Source organism: Bos javanicus, chromosome 15, assembly GCF_032452875.1.
Source record: "Bos javanicus breed banteng chromosome 15, ARS-OSU_banteng_1.0, whole genome shotgun sequence".
NCBI lineage: Eukaryota > Metazoa > Chordata > Mammalia > Artiodactyla > Bovidae > Bos > Bos javanicus.
This window is the reverse complement of record NC_083882.1, coordinates 56,881,222-56,901,908: the sequence shown is the minus strand read 5'-3', so window position 1 is coordinate 56,901,908 and position 20,687 is coordinate 56,881,222. Positions and strand designations below refer to the sequence as shown.

General features: G+C 38.9%; 1 protein-coding gene across 7 annotated transcripts in view; it reads left to right on the top strand.

The window, feature by feature from the left end:
* LOC133226897 (glycerophosphodiester phosphodiesterase domain-containing protein 4-like) overlaps positions 1 to 20,687 on the top strand; it is a 136,383-nt gene that overhangs the window by 90,662 nt on the left and 25,034 nt on the right. For 6 of the 7 annotated variants that reach the window (XM_061380959.1, XM_061380957.1, XM_061380958.1 and 3 more), the window contains 2 exons: positions 10,664 to 10,885; positions 13,299 to 13,453. In XM_061380959.1, the coding sequence (XP_061236943.1) occupies positions 10,664 to 10,885; positions 13,299 to 13,453 (377 nt within the window). The remainder of the gene's footprint in view (positions 1 to 10,663; positions 10,886 to 13,298; positions 13,454 to 20,687) is intronic. The other variant, XM_061380960.1, reaches the window with a different exon arrangement.

Here is a 20,687-nt window from a genome sequence, read left to right as displayed (position 1 = left end):
TGTATTTTTAAATCATTGGAAACAATCAAAAGAGTAATATTTCAAGATGTGTAAAACTCATATAAAAGCCAAGTTTTAGTTTTAGTTCAATCTATAAAGTTTTATTGGAACACAGCTATGCTTATTCACTTATGAACAGTTTACGGCTGTTTTTGCACTGTAATAGTTCAATAGTTGAGACAGAGCTGTGACTCACACAAAGTAAAAATAATATTTGTATCTGCTCCTTCACACATAAGTTTGCTGAACCCTGGATAATGAACTATTATTTTATAGAGTTAAGTTTATCCTTAGATGTTTTATTAATAAAATCATAGATTCAATCTTAAGAATTTCAAGGTGGGTTACTGCATAGCCTTAAGATCTTGGTTTAAGACTTAAGTAGAATGACTCTTCAGAAAACCTGAAACATAACTTTCCAGACAAATTGTTGATTTTGCCCTGGTCAGGGCAGGCAGTGTTGATGATCTTCACCAGATAAGACACAACGAAAGTAAATATAGAACCAGAAAGAGTACATTTGGGTTACACAAACTAGAAAATGAGATATAACTTTTTGGTTAAGAACTCACAGATAGTGAATGAATTTATATCCTCCACTGTCTCAGTTTTTGGGTTTAAAAAAAATCATAAAATAGATACATTTGCTTGGACTAATACAAGATATAGTTAAACATTGTTTTATTAAGTCTGTTGTTTAGTTAGATCTTCCTTAAATTCAGCATTAGGATTTTAGGCAAAATTTCAACCGAGTCAGTGTAAACTCTTATGGATTTTACTTTGATTATTCTAGATCTTTTCTCTTCAGGAATTCTCCTACCATGACCATTTATTTATTTATTGAATCAATATACTAATGTCTATAGCTACAATTTGATAATGTGCAGTCGAAATTGGAAAAGGAATACGTCAAGACTGTATATTGTCACCCTGCTTATTTAACTTATACACAGAGTACATCATGAGAAATGCCGGGCTGGAGGAAGCACAAGCTGAAATCAAAATTGCTGAGAGAAATATCAATAACCTCAGACATGCAGATGACACCACACTTATGGTAGAAAGTGAAGAAGAACTAGAGAGCCTCTTGATGAAAGTGAAAGAGGAGAGTGAAAAAGTTGGCTTAAAACTCAACATTCAGAAAACTAAGATCACGGCATCTGGTCCCATCACTTCATGGCAAATAGATGGGGAAACAGTGAAAACAGTGACAGACTTTATTTTGGGGGGCTCCAAAATCACTGCACATGGTGACTGCAGCCATAAAATTAAAAGACACTTGCTCCTTGGAAGAAAAGTTATGACCAACTTAGGCAGCATATTAAAAAGCAGAGACCTTACTTTGCCAACAAAAGTCCGTCTAGTCAAGGCTATGGTTTTTCCAGCGGTCATGTATGGATGTGAGAGTTGGACTGTGAAGAAAGCTGAGCGCAGAAGAATTGATGCTTTTGAACTGTGGTGTTGGAGAAGACTCTTTAGAGTCCCTTGGACTGCAGGAAGATCCAACCAGTCCATCCTAAAAGAAATCAGTCCTGAATATTCATTGGAAGGACTGATACTGAAGCTGAAACTCCAATACTTTGGCCACCTGATGCAAAAAACTAACTCACTTGAAAAGACCCTGATGCTGGGAAAGATTGAAGGTGGTAGGAGAAGGGAACAACAGAGGATGAGATGGTTGGATGATATCACCAACTCAATGGACATGCGTTTGAGTAAACTCCGGTAGTTGGTGATCGACAGGGAAGCCTGGCATGCTGCAGTTCATGGTGTCGCAAAGAGTCGAACACGACTGAGCGACTGAACTGAACTGACTGAGAGTAAGGAATGATCCAGAATTTGTGAAGTTTGAAGCTTATGTAATTTTTTTTTAAATGAAAATAAATAAATGGGCTTCCCTGATAGTTCAGTTGGTAAGAGTGCGCCTGCAATGCAGGAGACCCTGGTTCAATTCCTGCGTTGGGAAGATCCCCTGGAGAAGGGATAGGCTACCCACTCCAGTATTCTTGTGCTTCCCTTGTGGCTCAGCTAGTAAAGAATCTGCCTGCAATGCAGGAGACCTGGGTTTGATCCCTGGCTGGAGAAGTGAGAGACTACCTACTCCAGTATTCTGGCCCTGGAGAATTCCATGGGCTGTATAGTCCATAGGATCTCAAAGAGCAACTGAACTAACTAAACTGTAGAATTTTCTTCAGCTCCTGATACTAATTTGTCTGTGGTGCCTTTATTCTAGCTGTTCTTTTTCAAAAAAGATTCCTAACATAAAAATTTTAGGAAAGTGCTATAGAGAAGAAATGAGTGTTATATGACAATAGTCTCAAGATAACAGTTATAGGTTGGTAAATAGAAACGGACTTAATATTGTTAGAAATTCTCTCTGCATGAATAGTGTTAGTACTCTGAGCAACCTGGTTTACTTCCGTAGTGGGATTAATAGTAAAAGTAGTGGTACCTGTTATGGATAAGAAAATGATATTATTGTTCATTTATGTTTACAGCTGGTTCTCAGAATTATCTGTTGAGTGGTAATCTTTCCCTCTAAGTGGCATCACTAAGAAGATTTTACATAATTGTCCTTTTTTAAAACTGAAGATTTATTGACATAAAATATTATATTAGTTTCAAGTGGACAACATGGTGATTTGATATTTTTATATATTACATAATGATCACTACAATAAGTCTGCTTACATCTGTTACCATACAGAGTTATTATGATATTATTGACTATATTTCCTTTGCTGTACATTATATTTCTCTGACCTGTATATTTTATAACTGGAAGTTTGTACCTCGTTGTTGTTTAGTTGCCCAGTCATATCCGATTCTTTGTGACCCCCTGGACTACAGCATGCCAGGCCTCCTTGTCCCTCACCATCTCCTAAAGTTTGCCCAAGTTCATATCCATTACATCGGTGATGTCATCCAACCTTCTCATCCTCTGACGCCCTCTTCTCCTGCCCTCAGTCTTTCCCAGCATCAGGGACTTTTGTACCTCTTAATCTTCCCTATTTTAGCCATCACTCCTTCCCTTTAGCAGTCACTACTTCATTCTCTGTATCTATGATGTTCTGTTTTGTTATATTTGTTTTGTTTTGCTTTTTTAAAATTTATTTTTTTTATTGAAGGATAATTGCTTTACAAAATTTCGTTGTTTTCTGCCAAACCTCAAAATGAATCAGCCATAGGTATACATATATCCCCTCCCTTTTGAACCTCCCTCCTACCTCCCTCCCCATCCCACACCTCTAGGTTGATACAGAGCCCCTGTTTTAGTTTCCTGATCCATACAGCAAATTCCCATTCGCTATTTTACATATGGCAATGTAAGTTTCCATGTTACTCTTTCCATACATCTCACCCTCTCCTCCCCTCTCCCCCTGTCCATAAGTCTATTCTCTGTCTGTTTCTCCATTGCTGCCCTGTAAATAAATTCGTCAGTACCATTTGTCTACATTACATATATATGTGTTAGAATACAATATTTATCTTTCTCTTTCTGACTTACTTCACTCTGTGTAATAGGTTCTAGATTCATCCACCTCATTAGAAGTGACTCAAATGCATTCCTTTTTGTGGCTGAGTAATATTCCATTGTGTATATGTACCACAACTTCTTTACCCATTCATCTGTCGATGAACATCTAGGTTGCTTCCATGTTCTAGCTATTGTAAACAGTGCTGCAATGAACAATGGGATACATGTGTCTTTTTCCATTTTGGCTTCCTCAGGGTATATGCCTAGGGGTGGGATTGCTGGGTCATATGGTGGTTTTATTCCTAGTTTTTTAGGGAATCTCCATACCATCCTCCATAGCTGGTCCAGCCTCTGGCTATTCTCCAAAATTCCTTGCCCCAGCCATTTAAGAGATAACTACTCCGAATAACCTTGGAGAAGAACAGGCCCCCTTAAGACAGTAACTTTCCACATACATGCCTATATATACTTATTCTTCCTGGATAAGTGCAGCAACTCACTAATCTGACTGCTGCCCCTTCTCGCTTCATTAAAGGTGATTTGTTCTTGTAAAGTGCCAGTCTCGTTCTTTTTCTGAACCTCGCCTTCTCTAACTCCCTTACCTTACAGGGATCATTTCCCAGCATGATTGGATATGTGGCTTAGGGGCTTCTCGGGCTGGTTCTGACCTGGCAGTGGGCAGGGCTAGGTCCTGGAGCAGCTGGCTGGATAGCCTGGTCAGGGAGTTTCCTGGGGATGGTAATGGCTTAGAAGCCTGGTGGGCAGGCTATGCCCTGGAACCAATACATGAGAGGGAGGCATCCAAAATGGTGCTGTCCAGCACCAAAGCTTCTGCGGTAGAAGTAGATCCCAAATGCAGCTGCTGCCAGCATCAGTGTTCCCAGGGTGAGACCCAACTTCCTACCGCCTCTCCAGCGGCTCTGCCAAGATTGGCAAGTAAGTCTGACTAGGATCCTTTCAAATTATTGTCTTTGTGGTGAGTCTCAGAGCATGTGAGGTTTTTGTGGGCGCCCTGAAAGAGCAGAGTATCTATTTCCTTTAACCTCCCTGCTCTCTAGTATACAAACACTGCAGGCCTTCAAAGCCAGACATTCTGGAGGCTCTTTTCCCAGTACAGGACCCTTGAGCCAGACAGTCTTATGTGGGGCTCAGACTATTTGCTTCTTGGGGAAAATATTCTGCAATTATTATCCTTCCTTTTGTGAATTGCCTCCCTGAAGTATGGATCTTCACCCTACCGTGTCTCTAGCTTCCTTTTTTTTATATCTGGAGTTGTGAAAATATTTTCTATTAGTCTTCAGGTGGTTCTCAAAGATACTTGCTCTTTCAGTGGTTGTAATTTTGGTATGCCCTTGGGAGAAGGAGAGCTCAGGGCTTTTCTACCATGCCATTTTGGTCACAACCCTAATTGTCCTGTTTCTTAACCAATTGATACACTGGATCATCTAGCAGCCCTTCTACTTATAATTTCTCTAAGCCTAAGCATAGAGAACTGAAAACCTTTTAATACTGTTTTTTACTTGAGGAACAAGATGTTTTTGTGGAGAACTTAAGTTTGTTTTCATTCTATCTTGTTACTTACTGGAGATTTTTTAAAATACTAAGCTACAGGTTACAGATAGTCTAAACTGGCTTTGACTCATTCCAGCTTGGGACTTCCCTGGTGTCTCAGCAGTAAAGAACCCACCTGCAATAGAAGATATGGCAAAAGCCACAAGTTCAATTGCTGGGTCAGGAAGATCCCCCTGGAGAAAGAAATGGCAACCCACTCGAGTATTCTTGCCTGGAAAATCCCATGACAGCCCATGGAGTCTCAAAAGAGTCAGACAAAACTTGTTGGCTAAACAACAACAGCATTCCAGCTTATTTTAAATATTTTAAAAAATGAGCCTTCATTAACTTAAGCTATTACTTCTTTTTTTTAAGTTTTATTTTATTTTTAAACTTTACATAATTGTATTAGTTTTGCCAAATATCAAAATGAATCCACCTTCTTAAAACATACTCAGATCTAGTTTTAAGCTCTCCTGTTAATCTTGATGATTTTTACTACTTTAATTTTTTGTCCAAGTTATTCTTAAAAGGAAAGGCTTCATGAATGTCCTTGTATAGAGCATTTCCTAGTCCTTTTGCCATTTAGGGGCATTTTAGAAATTATGCATAAATGAATTATTTAAATCCTATCTTGATCTTTGCCCATCCAGTTTTTCCACAACAATTAAGTGAATCATTTGGTCTAGAACAGGTAGAGTCTAACAAAAATCTTGAATTCTGAAGCAGATTTCTCTTTTCATGATGATTAAGAAAACCCTTAATTATTAACTTCTGCTCATGTCTAAACTATAGTTTCATTCAACACTGATATTCTGCCTTGTGGATATTATGAAATATGATTCTTTCTTTCTTGAGAAAAAAGTGAGAAAGGGTAGCTTTCTTAGGGTATAGGGGAATAAGAAGAAATGCAAAGGGTGGAATTAGATTGAAGATAAATTTATGTCGAGAAAAAGATTGCTTTAGTCTTGAAAAAATGTGAGGTAGCTACTGCTTCCTTCTCCTGAGAAAGAACCTTCTATCATTGACTTCACCAACAAGTGATCTGAAATTGGAAAATGATGGTAAAAGTAGCTGTCTAGTAAGTTCAATATAGGCAATATATATATGGACTGGGCTTCCCTGATAGCTCAGTTGGTAAAAAATCCACCTGCAATGCAGGAGACCCTGGTTCGATTCCTGGGTCAGGAAGATCCACTGGAGAAGGGATAGGCTACCCACTCCAGTATTCTTGGGCTTCCCTTGTGGCTCAGCTGGTAAAGAATCCACTTGCAATGCAGGAGACCTGGGTTCGACCCCTGGGTTGGGAAGATCCCCTGGAGAAGGGAAAGGCTACCCACTCCAGTATTCCAGCCTGGAGTATTCCACAGACTATGTAGTTCATGGGGTCCCAAAGAGTCAGACTCGACTGAGTGACTTTCACTTTCACTTCACATATATGGACTGAGGTATAAGATGTAATGCTGTGTTTAAAAAAAAAAAATGGCATTTCCTGCTGTGAAAAAGTTATACTCAGTAGAAGCAGTAGAGTGAGGGAACTATTGTGAATTATGCAATATTCTGTGTACCAGACATGCTCCTAAACCCAGAAAATATCTTATCATATTTAATAATCAAAGTAATCATGAGAAATACACAGATCATTCCTCCCCTTTCCCATTTTATACTTTGGACAATAAAGATTTTGAGAATCTAAGTGGTTTTATCGAGGTTACAAACCAACAGCATATGAAGCCAGAATTTTAATATGACTTCAAAAGTATACAAGTAAGTATAGAGAACAGAATTAAAGAGGCATAAAAATGAAACATCTTGGGTGTTAACCACTTACTGAAATGGGAAACCACTTCAGTATTCTTGCCTTGAGAACCCCATGAACAGTAGGAAAAGGCAAAAAGATAGGATACTGAAAGATGAACTCCCCAGGTCAGTAGATGCCCAATATGCTCCTGGAGGAGAGTGGTAACTCCAGAAAGAATGTAACTCCAGAAAGGATGAAGAGACGGAGCCAAAGCGAAAACAACACCCAGTTTTTGATGTGGCTGGTGATGGAAGTCCAATGCTGTAAAGAACAATATTGCATAGGAACCTGGAATGTTAGGTCCATGAATCAAGGCAAATTGGAAGTGGTCAAACAGGAGATGGCAAGAGTGAACATTGACATTGTAGGAATCAGCGAACTAAGATGGACTGGAATGGGTGAATTTAACTCAGATGACCATTATATGTACTACTGTGGGCAAGAATCCCTTAGAAGAAATGGAGTAGCCCTCATAGTCAACAAGTGTCCAAAATACAGTACTTGGGTGCAATCTCAAAAATGACAGAATGATTTCTATTCGTTTCCAAGGCAAACCATTCAATATCACAGTACTCCAAGTCTGTGCCCCAACCAGTAATGCTGAAGAAGGCAAAGTTGAATGGTTCTATGAAGACCTACAAAACCTTCTAGAACTAATGCCCAAATAAGATGTCCTTTTCATCATAGGGGACTGGAATGCAAAAGTAGGAAGTCAAGAGATACCTGAAGTAACAGGCAAATTTGTCCTTTGAGTACAAAATGAAGCAGGACAAAGGCTAACAGAGTTTTGCCAAGAGAACACACTGGTCATAGCAAACACCCTCTTCCAACAACACAAGAGATGACTCTACATATGGACATTACCAGATGGTTAAAACCAAAATCAGATTGATTATATTCTTTGCAGTCAAAGATGGAGAAGCTCTATACAGTCAGCAAAAACAAGACCAGGAGTTGACTGTGGCTCAGATCATGAACTCCTTATTGCCAAATTCAGACTGAAATTGAAGAAAGTAGGGAAAAATCACTAGACCATTCAGGTATGACCTGAATAAAATCCCTTATGATTATACAGTGAAACTGACAAATAGATTCAAGGGGTTGGATCTGATAGACAGAGTGCCTCAAGAACTATGGATGGAGGTTTGTGACATTGTACAGGAGGCAGGGATCAAGACCATCCCCAAGAAAAAGAAATGCAAAAAGGCAAAATAGCTGTCTGAAGAAGTCTTATAAATGGCTGAGAAAAGAAGAGAAGCTAAAGGCAAAGCAGAAAAGAAAAGATATACCCATTTGAATGCAGAGTTCCAAAGAATAGCAAGGAGAGATAAGACAGCCTTCCTCAGTGATCAGTGCAAAGAAATAGAGGAAAACAATAGAATGGGAAAGACTAGAGATCTTGTCAAGAAAATTAGAGATACCAAGGGAACATTTCATGCAAAGATGGGCACAATAAAGGACAGAAATGGTAGGGACCTAACAGAAGCAGAAGATATTAAGAAGAGGTGGCAAGAATACACAGAAGAACTGTACAAGAAATATCTTCATGACCCAGATAATCACAATTGTGTGATCACTCACACTCACCAGAGCCAGACATCCTGGAATGTGAAGTCAAGTGGGCCTTAGGAAGCATCACTACGAACAAAGCTAGGGGAAATCATGGAATTCCTGCTGAGCTATTTCAAATCCTAAAAGGTGATGCTGTGAAAGTGCTGCACTCAATATGCCAGCAAATTTGGAAAATTCAGCATTGGCCATAGGACTGGAAAAGGTCAGTTTTCATTCCGATCCCAAAGAAAGGCAATGCCAAAGAATGTTCAAACTACCACACAATTGCACTCATCTCAAAAGGCTAGCAAAATAATGCTCAAAATTCTCCAAGCCAGGCTTCAGCAGTACATGAACCATGAACTTCCAGATGTTCAAGCTGGATTTAGAAAAGGCAGAGGAACCAGAGTTCAAATTTCTAACATCCATTGGATCATCAAGAAAGCAAGAGAGTTCCAGAAAAGCATCTACTTCTGCTTTATTGAGTATGCCAAAGCTTTTGACTGTGTGGCTCACAATAAACTGGAAAATTCTTCAAGAGATGGGAATACCAGACCACCTTACCTGCCTCCTGAGAAATCTGTATGCAGGTCAGGAAGCAACAGTTAGTACCAGACGTGGGGAAATGGACTCGTTCCAAATCAGGAAAGGAGTATGTCAAGGCTGTGTATTGTCACCCTGCTTATATAACTTATATGCAGAGTACATCATGAAAAATGCCACACTGGATGAAGCACAAGCTGAAATCAAGCTACCAGGAGAAATATCAATAACCTCAGATACACAGATTATACCACCCCTATGGCAGAAAGCAAAGAGCAGCTAAAGAGCCTCTTGTTGAAAGTGAAAGAGGAGAGTGAAAAAGTTGGCTTAAAATTCAACATTCAACAAAAGAAGATCATGGCATCCAGCCCCATCACTTCATGGCAAATAGATGGGGAACCAATGGAAACAGTGAGAGACTTTATTTTGGGGGGCTCCAAAATCACTCCAGATGGTGACTGCAGCCATAAAATTAAAAGATGCTTGCTCCTTGGAAGAAAAGTTATGACCAACCTAGACAGCATATTAAAAAGCAGAGACATTACTTTACCAACAAAGGTCCACCTAGTCAAGGCTATGATTTTTCCAATAGTCATGTATGGATGTGAGTATTGGACTATAAATAAAGCTGAGCACTGAAGAATTGTTGCTTTTGAATTGTGGTGTTGGAGAAGACTCTTGAGTCCCTTGGGCTGCAAGGAGATCCAACCAGTCTATCCTAAAGGAAATAAGTCCTGAATATTCATTGGAAGGACTGATGCTGAAGCTAAAACTCCAATACTTAGGCCACCTGATGAGAAGAACTGACTCATTGAAAAAGACCCTGATGCTGACCAAGATTGAAGGCAGGAGGAGAAGGGGACAACAGAGTATGAGATGGTTGAATGGCATCACTGACTCAATGGGTATGAGTTTGAGCAAGCTCCACAAGTTGGTGATGAACAGGGAAGCATGGTGTGCTGCAGTCCGTGGGGTCTCAAAGAGTTGGACACGACTGAGTGACTGAACTGAACTGAACTGAAAAATGAACCATTGGAGTTTAATGCCACCAAAGTCTCTTTAGTTCAGAATTATTTAAGGAAGTCTTCATGAAGAAGGTAGCATTTGAACTAAGCTTTGCAAATAGAAGAAAGGATTTTAACAGGTTAGTATGGCAAGAAAGATCCCTTGAAGGAGGAAGTGGCAACCCACTCCAATATTTTTGCCAGGAAAATCCAAAGGACAGAAGACCCTGGAGGACTGTGTTACAATCCATGGAGTTGCAAAGAGTCAGACACGACTAAACACATACACAGACAGCAAAGAAGGCAAGTAAGTGATAGAGCTGGGATTGAGTCCAATTCAGCTCAAAACCGAAGTCCTTTTTTTTACACTACACATAACTAGAACAGTGAGAGAAAATGTGGGAAACCAGTAAAACTAAAACTGAATTATATTACCTTGAGTTTAAAAAAAGGTTGAAAAGGAAGCTCAGGAGGAAAATAGGAAGGTCCTTCAGTTCAAATACAGCAGATTCTGTTACAGAATAAATCATTGAAAATACCATCACCACCTATGGAGATTACATTTCATTTCTCCTCTTGGCTACTCTTACCTCTGGACGAGTATTTCAGAAGATTTGGTGGGCTGAATAGTAGTGGACCAACACGAAGGTAGGGCTTGGTGTGGGGCTAAAAGCATGAGAATTGGAAAATACTTTTGATAGCAGCTAATGTTTTCTCTGATATACTTATTTTTAGATCAAACCATTTTTTGGTATGAAACCTCTATCAGAGGCTGATAGGGAAAGAGCGAGAAATCAGAAGATTCCAAAACTAAGTGAATTATTGGAAATTGCACGGAAGGCAAAAAAAATGGTGATATTTGATCTTTATACTCCTCCACGATCACATCCTTCCAGATCATCGTATATCCGCCTTGTAGTAAGCGTGATCCTTGACTCTAAGATTGAGCAACATCTGGTACGTCTATCTCAGTATTGATGGTAGAGGTTGGGAAGTGGGTAGCATAGCATTTGAACCTGAACTACCTTGTAATCTTCCCTGGAATGGTTCTACTCCCTGTAGAAAATGGAGTTGGCTGCTTATATAGCTACTGGGTTTGCCAGAAATTCCTTCAGTTTTTAAGTAAAAATAAAAGACACATTTTATTTTTACCAAGAGGTTTATTGAGCAACATATCCACTGTTTTGTTTCACTAAAAAAGAGCTAAAGGTACATGCTCAGTCGTGTCCGACTCTTCGCCACTCCATGGACTATGACCCGCTGGGTTCTTCTCTCCATGGAATTTTCCAGGCAAGAGTACTAGAGTGGGTTGCCATTTCCTACTCCAAGGGATCTTCCCAACCAAGAGATCAAACCTGTGTCTCTTGCATCTCCTGCATTGGCAGGTGGTTTCTTTACCACTGTGCCACCTGGGAGGCCTTATCTTTTGCCACTTTTCAAGCAACTTCATAATTTAATCTTCCAAAAATTTCTTATCTTTTGAGGCAGAACTGTTCCAGGTACCATTTACAGCATTCCAGGGAATAGAAATTTTTTCCATTAAGAGAATTTTGTAAATACCAAAATAAATGGAAATCCAAAGATGCAATGTCTGGTAATACAGCAGATGAATCAGAACTTCCCAGCTAAGCTGTAACAGTTTTTGCCTGGTCATCAAAGAAACATGAGATTTTGCATTATTCTGATGAAAGATTATTCATTTTCTTCTGACTAATTCTGGTTGCCTGTTGTTGAGTGCTGCTTTCAGTTGGTCTAATTGGGAGCAGTACTTGCAGAATTAATCATTTGGTTTTCTGGAAGGAGCTCATAATAGAGAACCCCCCTGCCCCCTCCCAATCCCACCAGACACATCATCACCTTCTTTGAATGCAGACTGGCCTTTGGTGTGCTTAGTGATAATTCATTTTGCTTGCCCCATGGTATCTTCAATTCCACATTATTGTACAGTATCCAGTTATCATCACCTGTCACAACATGTTTTAAAAACAGAACATTTTCATTATGTTTCAGTAGAAAATCGCTTGCAAAAATACCTTCAAGAAGGTTTTTTTTTTCCCTTAATTTATGTGGAACCCAAACATCAAAGCAATTAACATAACCAAGGTGGTGCAAATGATTTTCAACACTTGATTTGGATATTTTGAGTATGTTGGCTATTCCCATGTGGTATAACATTGATTGTTCTCAATTAATACCTCAATTTGATCGCTATCAGCTTCAACTGGTCTTTATGACCATGGAGCATCATCCAGCGAGAAATCTCCGGCATGAAACTTCACAAATCACTTTTGACATGTTCTATCAGTTACAGCACCTTCTCCATACACTGCACAAATCTTTTTTTTTTTTTTTTTTGCATTTCAGTTGTGTTTTTACTTTTCTTGAAAAAATAAAGCCTAATATGTCAAAAATGTGATTTTTTTCTTTCTTCTTCAACATTAAAATCCTCCAATTTTGATGTTTTTTTAATGCACACTAATATTTGAGCTGTCACAATACAATCTAATAAAATTGTCTCAAATGAAGTTAAAGACAAGTAAGTGCTGCTCAAGCCATCTTACAGGAAAAAAAAAGAAAAGAACAAAATTTTTGGTCAACCCAATATATGTGATAGTCTATGAATGAGCCAGTTAAATTTGTATCAGCAGGGAAAACATTGAGGCTGTTTGCTATTACAAATCAAATGTCACCACTGTGTTGAAAGGGAATGTGTGTAATACTATATGATGTGACTTGCACCATGATCAACATACATCTCTTAGAGAAAGGGCCTTAGAGAAAGGGAACGCTAAGACTTTCATTATCAGCTTTCATTTATGATATAGAAAGTTCTTATTTCAGCAGAAAACTTATTCATCATGTTTTCCAGAAAGCTCTGCATTTTGGCAGTCAGTCATTCCACATATCTTTAATTCTCAGAATATGGAAGAATGCCATGAATGAAACAAATATCTGTCATTTTGCAAATAGAGCTCTTTCCACAGATGAGTCATAATAGCATTTCCTGTTGACAGGAAATTACTCTTCTCAAAGATGATTTGTATCATCAGCCCAAGGAGATGTTTATGATTCCAACCCCTCCTCCACACCTACCACCTACTCATCCACTTTAGCTAGTGTAGTGATACAGTGAACCCTTGGCCCCACGATGTTAACTGGGAAAACTCAGCTCCAGAATAACCCTGGTGAAAGCCCCATTACAGTTCACTAGACCATATTAGGCCAGGTTGACTCTTTCATCAAGGACTAGAATCTCTGCTCCCTATAAACTGTTACTCATGCTGGAATGAGACTTCTCCCATTCTACATGAGGCTGTTTGTACCTAGACAGCTGATTATCCACTGAAAGAATTACTGTTTCTCCTTGCAGATTATTTGGTTACCAGGTTCTGAGAGGGATTACGTCAGGAGCAAAGCTCCTGGTTTTCAGCACATTGGCCGGTTATTCACCATCGAAAGACTTACAAAAGAAAAGATCACTAGAATAAACGTTGACTACAAGAACTTGTTCTACAATGGGTTGAAGTAAGTGTTTAACCACACCTCTCTTGGTGTGTGTTGCCTTTCTTGCACAAAATCTGCATCCCAGCCAAGCTACTGGGATTTCTCCTCCCATCTCAAGAATTTCTGTCTGTGGCTATCTTTGTGAAATTCCCTATTTTCTTCTTCTTACCTTTCCCTCCCTGTCTGCCAAAAAACATTTATTAAGGGTAGACTCTGTTCCTGGAACACAGTCTTTAGCCCCTACTCCTGTCCTCCAATCTCTCATCATTTAACCCACTTTTGTGTATTCTTGGTGTTTTTCTTTTTAAATAATGTAAGTGTTTGAAAAGTCAGAACTCAAAAAGTTGTTGATATCCCCTGCCATTACCAGAGAGATTCCAGTACCTTATAAATGGCTTTGTGATCCAGATATCAAGATCTCTTATAGTGTAAAAAAAATTATTAAACATCAAATTTATAAATATTATAATTAGAGATACATTTTCAGAATTAAAAGTACCTGGGAATAAAATAACTTTTTCAAATTTATTAATCACTGCTTACATTAATCCCTATACCATTCCTGTTAAAAGTGATTTTTTTCAGATAACTCTAAATGCTGCAAAAACAAAGTATCCTTGGAGATAGAGATGTAGCTCTAATTATGAGTATAGATGTAGATATAATTATAGATATATATCCAAAATCCCCCTTGGCCAATAAAAATTCCCCTAGTTACTTTTCTGTATTTCAAGCCTTGAACTACGCTGTTGTATTCACCTAGATACCAATAAAAGGTATTGCCGATTTATTACACTCCACTTGAATTAATATTATTCCACAGTATAAAGTACAGAATATTAAGTCCTTCAGTGCAGTTCAGTCGCTCAGTCGTGTCTGACTCTTTGCGACCCCATGAATCGCAGCACGCCAGGCCTCCCTGTCCATCACCAACGCCTGAGTTCACTCAAACTCATGTCCATCAAGTCGGTGATGCTATCCAGCCATCTCATCCTCTGTCATCCCCTTCTCCTCCTGCCCCCAATCCCTCCCAGCATCAGGGTCTTTTCCAATGAGTCAACTCTTCACATAAGGTGGCCAAAGTATTGGAGTTTCAGCTTCATCATCAGTCCTTCCAATGAACACCCAGGATTGATCTCCTTTAGGATGGACTGGTTGAATCTCCTTGCAGTCCAAGGGACTCTCAACAGTCTTCTCCAACACCACAGTTCAAAAGCATCAATTCTTTGGCGCTCAGCTTTCTTCACAGTCCAACTTTCACATCCATACATGACCACTGCAAAAACCATAGCCTTGACTAGACAGACCTTTGTTGGCAAAGTAATATCTCTGCTTTTCAATATGCTCTCTAGGTTGGTCATAACTTTCCTTCCAAGGAGTAAGCATCTTTTAATTTCATGGCTGCAATCACCATCTGCAGTAATTTTGGAGCCAAAAAAAAAATAGTCTGACACTGTTTCCACTGTTTCTCCATCTGTCTGCCATGAAGTGATGGGACCAGATGCCATGATCTTCGTTTTCTGAATGTTGAGCTTTAAGCCAACTTTTTCACTCTCCACTTTCACTTTCATCAAGAGGCTTTTTAGTTCCTCTTCACTTTCTGCCATAAGGGTGGTGTCATCTGCATATCTGAGGTTATTGATATTAAGTCCTTCCGTTCAGTTCAGTCGCTCAGTCGTGTCTGACTCTTTGCGACCCAATGAATCGCAGCACGCCAGGCCTCCCTGCCCATCACCAACTCCCAGAGTTCACTCAGATTCATGTCCATCGAGTCAGTGATGCCATCCAGCCATCTCATCCTCTGTCGTCCCCTTCTCCTCCTGCCCCCAATCCCTCCCAGCATCAGAGTCTTTTCCAATGAGTCAACTCTTCGCATGAGGTGGCCAAAGTACTGGAGTTTCAGCTTTAGCATCATTCCTTCCAAAGAAATCCCAGGGCTGACCTCCTTCAGAATGGGCTGGTTGGATCTCCTTGCAGTCCAAGGGACTTTCAAGAGTCTTCTCCAACACCACACTTCAAAAGCATCAATTCTTCGGCACTCAGCCTTCTTCACAGTCCAACTCTCACATCCATATATGACCACAGGAAAAACCATAGCTTTGACTAGATGGACCTTTGTTGGCAAAGTAATGTCTCTGCTTTTCAATATGCTATCTAGGTTGGTCATAACTTTCCTTCCAAGGAGTAAGCATCTTTTAATTTCATGGCTGCAGTCACCATCTGCAGTGATTTTGGAGCCCAGAAAAATAAAGTCTGACACTGTTTCCACTGTTTCCCCATCTGTTTCCCATGAAGTGATGGGACCAGATGCCATGATCTTCGTTTTCTGAATGTTGAGCTTTAAGCCAACTTTTTCACTCTCCACTTTCACTTTCATAATTCCATTTACTACCTTCTGCCATTTGTGCTATTGTTCTTATAAATGATATTTAATAATACTTTATTTTTAACCCCCAGAATATACTTTATTATATTTTTTAAATAGTCTAGAATATTTTTCAGATTGAACTTTTTATTTTGAGGTGGTTGCATGTTAACATGTAAGGAATAATAGGAAATAGTCCTGTACCTTACCCAGTTTACTCCAGTGGTAAAACTTGCAACATTTTGGTATGATATCAAGACCAAGATACTGAAATGGATGCAATCCACCAATCTTATTCAAATTTCCCCAACTTATATTCATTTTTGTGTGTTTTTCTGTATTAATATATATAGATCTATGTGCAGTTTTATCATATGTGTGTTTGTGGATTCAACATCACAACCAAGATATAGGCTTGTTTAGTCACCAGACGTATTCCTTTTGTTGCCCTCTGATAACCACATTCCCCTTCCTTGCATATCCAACTCACCTCAAACCCTAACTTCCTCAATGAATAATCTTTCCTGCACTTCTGAAATTTTGTCGTATTAAGAAAAATATATAGAAGAATCATAGAGTGTGCAACCTGTTGTGACTGGCTTTTTTCCACTCAGTGTAATTCCTTTTGAGATTCATAAAGACTGTTTCATGTGTCAGCAGCTGGTTCTTTTTCATTGCTGAATAGTATTCCATTGTATGAATGCACTAAACTTTAATTATTCACCAACTGAAGGATATCTGATTGTTTCATCAATTTATGAGCTATTTTTCATAAATGTGAATATTTGTGTATAGGTTTTCATGTGAACACAATTTTTTAACTAAGAGTTAATAGCTTATTCAGACTTTGCTCTCTTTATTTTTTATTTTTGGCTGTGCTGGGTCTTTCTTGCTGCACAGGCTTTTCTCTAGTTGCAGTGAGTGGGGGCCACTCTGTAGTTGCAGTGTGTGGGCTTCTCACTGAGGTGGCTCCTCTCATTGCAAAGCGTGGACTCGGGGCTGTGGGCTTCAGTGGTTGTGGCACACGGGCTCAGTGGTTGCAGCTCCCAGACTCTAGAGCACAAGCCCAAGAGTTGCAGCACACGAGCTTAGTTGCTCCATGGCATGTGGGATCTTCCCAGACCAGGCATCAGAGCCATGTTTTGGGTTTGCCAGGTAGATTCTTTACCTCTGAGCCACCAGGGAAGCCCTTCTCTCTCTTTAAAAACTTTTAATTATGTTAAAATACACTTAAAATTTACTTTTGTGATAATTTTTAAATATACAACTTTGTGACTTTAATATGCATTCATTACATAGTTCAGCAGTCACCACCATCACCTACTTAACATTTTTTATCCTGTAAACTCAAATTCTGTTCTCATTAAGCAATGAGTTCCCATCATACTCTGCCTCCAGCCTCTGGAAACCACCATTTTACTTTATATCTTTATGATTTTGATTCATATAAGTGAAATTATATAGTATTCATCTTTTTTTGATTGGTTTATTTCTTTTAAGATGAAGTCCTCAAGATTCATCCATGTTGAACTCATCCACTGAAGAATATATTACTTTTTAACTGAATAATAATTCATTGTGTGTAAATGCCACTATTTGCTTAGCCTTTTGTCAATAGATGGGCACTTGGGTTGCTTTCACATTTCAGTTATTGTGAATAAAGCTGCTGTGAAAATGGGGGTACAAGTATCTCTTCAAGACCCTGCTTTCATTTCTTTTGGGTATATACTAGGAAGTGGAATTGCTGAATTATATGGTAATTTTAATTTTAATTTTTTGAGACACCACCGTACTATTTTTTACAACTCTAAAAACAGAAGGACACAAATGCTCCAGTTCCTTCACATTAACACATCCTATTGATTCCTGGTTTTCTAATGTTGCCATAATGGGTTCGTATTAGTTCTTCTTGAAATGTTTGATGGAATTCACCAGCGAAGATATTGGATCCAGGGCTTTTCTTTGTTGGAAGAGTTTTAGTTAATAATTCAATCTCCTTATTGATTGTAGATCTATTCACATTTTCTAATTCCTCATGATAAGTTGTGGTAGGTTTGTTGCTTCTAGGAATTTTTCCATTTCACCTAGGCTACCTAATTTATTGGGATACAATTGCTCATATTGCTCATATCCTTTATAATCCTTTTAATTCTATAAATCCTGTAATAGTATGTTCACTTTCATTTCTGACTTCAGTAATTTGGGTCTTTTCTCTTTATCTTATTAGTTCAGTTCAGTTCAGTCGCTCAGTCATGTTGGACTCTTTGCAACCCATGAATCACAGCACGCCAGGCCTCCCTGTCCATCTCCAACTCCCGGAGTTCACTCAAACTCATGTCCATCGAGTCGGTGACGCCATCCAGCCATGTCATCCTCTGTCGTCCCCTTCTCCTCCTGCCCCCAAGCCCTCCCAGCATCAGGGTCTTTTCCAATGAGTCAACTTTTCGCATGAGGTGGCCAAAGTATTCGAGTTTCAGCTTCATCATCAGTCCTTCCAATGTACACCCAGGACTGATCTCCTTTAGGATGGACTGGTTGGATCTCCTTGCAGTCCAAGGGACTCTCAACAGTCTTCTCCAACACCACACTTCAAAAGCATCAATTCCTCAGCACTCAGCTTTCTTCACAGTCCAACTTTCACATCCATACATGACCACTGCAAAAACCATAGCCTCGACTAGACAGACCTTTGTTGGCAAAGTAATATCTCTGCTTTTAAATATGCTATCTAGGTTGATCATAACTTTCCTTCCAAGGAGTAAGCGTCTTTTAATTTCATGGCTGCAATCACCACCTGCAGTGATTTTGAAGCCCAAAAAAATAAAGTCTGACACTGTTTCCACTGTTTCTCCATCTGTTTCCCATGAAGTGATGGGACCAGATGCCATGATCTTCGTTTTCTGAATGTTGAGCTTTAAGCCAAGTTTTCACTCTCCTCTTTCACTTTCATCAAGAGGCTTTTGAGTTCCTCTTCACTTTCTGCCATAAGGGTAGTGTCATCTGCATATCTGAGGTTATTGATATTTCTCCGGGCAATCTTGATTCCAGCTTGTGCTTCTTCCAGCCCAGCGTTTCTCCTGATGTACTCTGCATATAAGTTAAATAAGCAGGGTGACAATATACAGCCTTGACATACTCCTTTTTCTATTTGGAACCAGTCTGCTGTTCCATGTCCAGTTCTAACTGTCAAAACTAGTGGAGGTGATGGAATTCCAGTTGAGCTATTTCAAATCCTGGAAAATGATGCTGTGAAAGTGCTGCACGTAATATGCCAGCAAATTTGGAAAACTCAGCAGTGGCCACAGGACTGGAAAAGGTCAGTTTTCATTCCAATCCCAAAGAAAGACAATGCCAAAGAATGCTCAAACTACTGCACAACTGCACTCATCTCACATGCTAGTAAAGTAATGCTCAAAATTCTGCAAGCCAGGCTTTAGCAGTACATGAACCGTGAACTTCCAGATGTTCAAGCTGGTTTTACAAAAGGCAGAGGAACCAGAGATCAAATTGCCAACATCCACTGGATCATCAAAAAAGCAAGAGAGTTCCAGAAAAACATCTATTTCTGCTTTATTGACTATGCCAAAGCCTTTGACTGTGTGGATCACAATAAACTGTGGAAAATTCTGAAAGAGATGGGAATACCAGACCACCTGACCTGCCTCTTGAGAAACCTGTATGCAGGTCAGGAAGCAACAGTTAGAACTGGACATGGAACAACAGACTGGTTAGTACCTCTAGCTAAAAATTTACTAATTTTGTTGATATTTTCAGAGAACTAACTTTTGGTTTCTTTGTTGGTTTTCTGTTCTGTTTTGTGTTTGCACTAATCTTTATTATTTTCTTCCTTTTACTATGTTGGGTCAATTTGTTCTTCTTTTTCTAGTTTCCTAAGTTGTAAAGATATGTTGTTGATATGAAATCTTTCTTGGTTTTGAAATTTTTCTTCCACTTTTATTCAAATATACATATAGCACTATAAGTTTAAGCTGTACAGCATAATGTTTTACTTACAAATATCATTAAATGATTATCACAAGAAGTTCAGTGAACATCCATCATCTCATATAGATGCATAACTGGAGAAATAGAAAGAAGTTTTTTTTACTTAATACCTTTCATATATAACATACAGCAGCATTAATTATATTTATCATATTGCACATTATATCCTTAATACTGTTTCTTTTTTTTAATTTTTTTAATTGAAGTATGATTTATTTACAATGTTGTGTTAGTTTCAGGTGTACAACAAATTGATTCATATATATATTTAATTTTTCCTATTCTTTTCCATTATAGTTTGTTCAGTTCAGTTCAGTTCAGTCACTCAGTTGTGTCCAACTCTTTGCGACCCCATGAATCGCAGCACGCCAGGCCTCCCTGTCCATCACCAACTCCCGGAGTTCACTCAAACTCATGTCCATTGAGTTGGTAATGCCATCCAGCCATCTCATCCTCTGTCGTCCCCTTCTCCTCCTGCCCCCAATCCCTCCCAGCATCAGAGTCTTTTCCAATGAGTCAACTCTTTGTATGAGGTGGCCACAGTACTGGAGTTTCAAATTATTAAATGTAGTTCCCTGTGCTATACAGAAGTTCCTTGTTTATTTTGTATTTGATATTGTTTATATTTTAATTTATACCTTAATTTATCCCTTGATTTAACTCTTAATTTATCCCTCCCTGTATTTCCCCTTAGGCAACTATAAGTTTGTTTTTTATGTCTGAGAATCTATTTCTGTTTTGTAAAAAAAATTATTTGTATCATTTTCTCAGATTCCATATAAGTGGTATGATATTTGTCTTTTGCCATCTGGCTTACTTCACATAATAGGTTCATCCATGTGCGGCAAATGGCATTATTTCATTCTTTTTATGGCTGAGTAATAT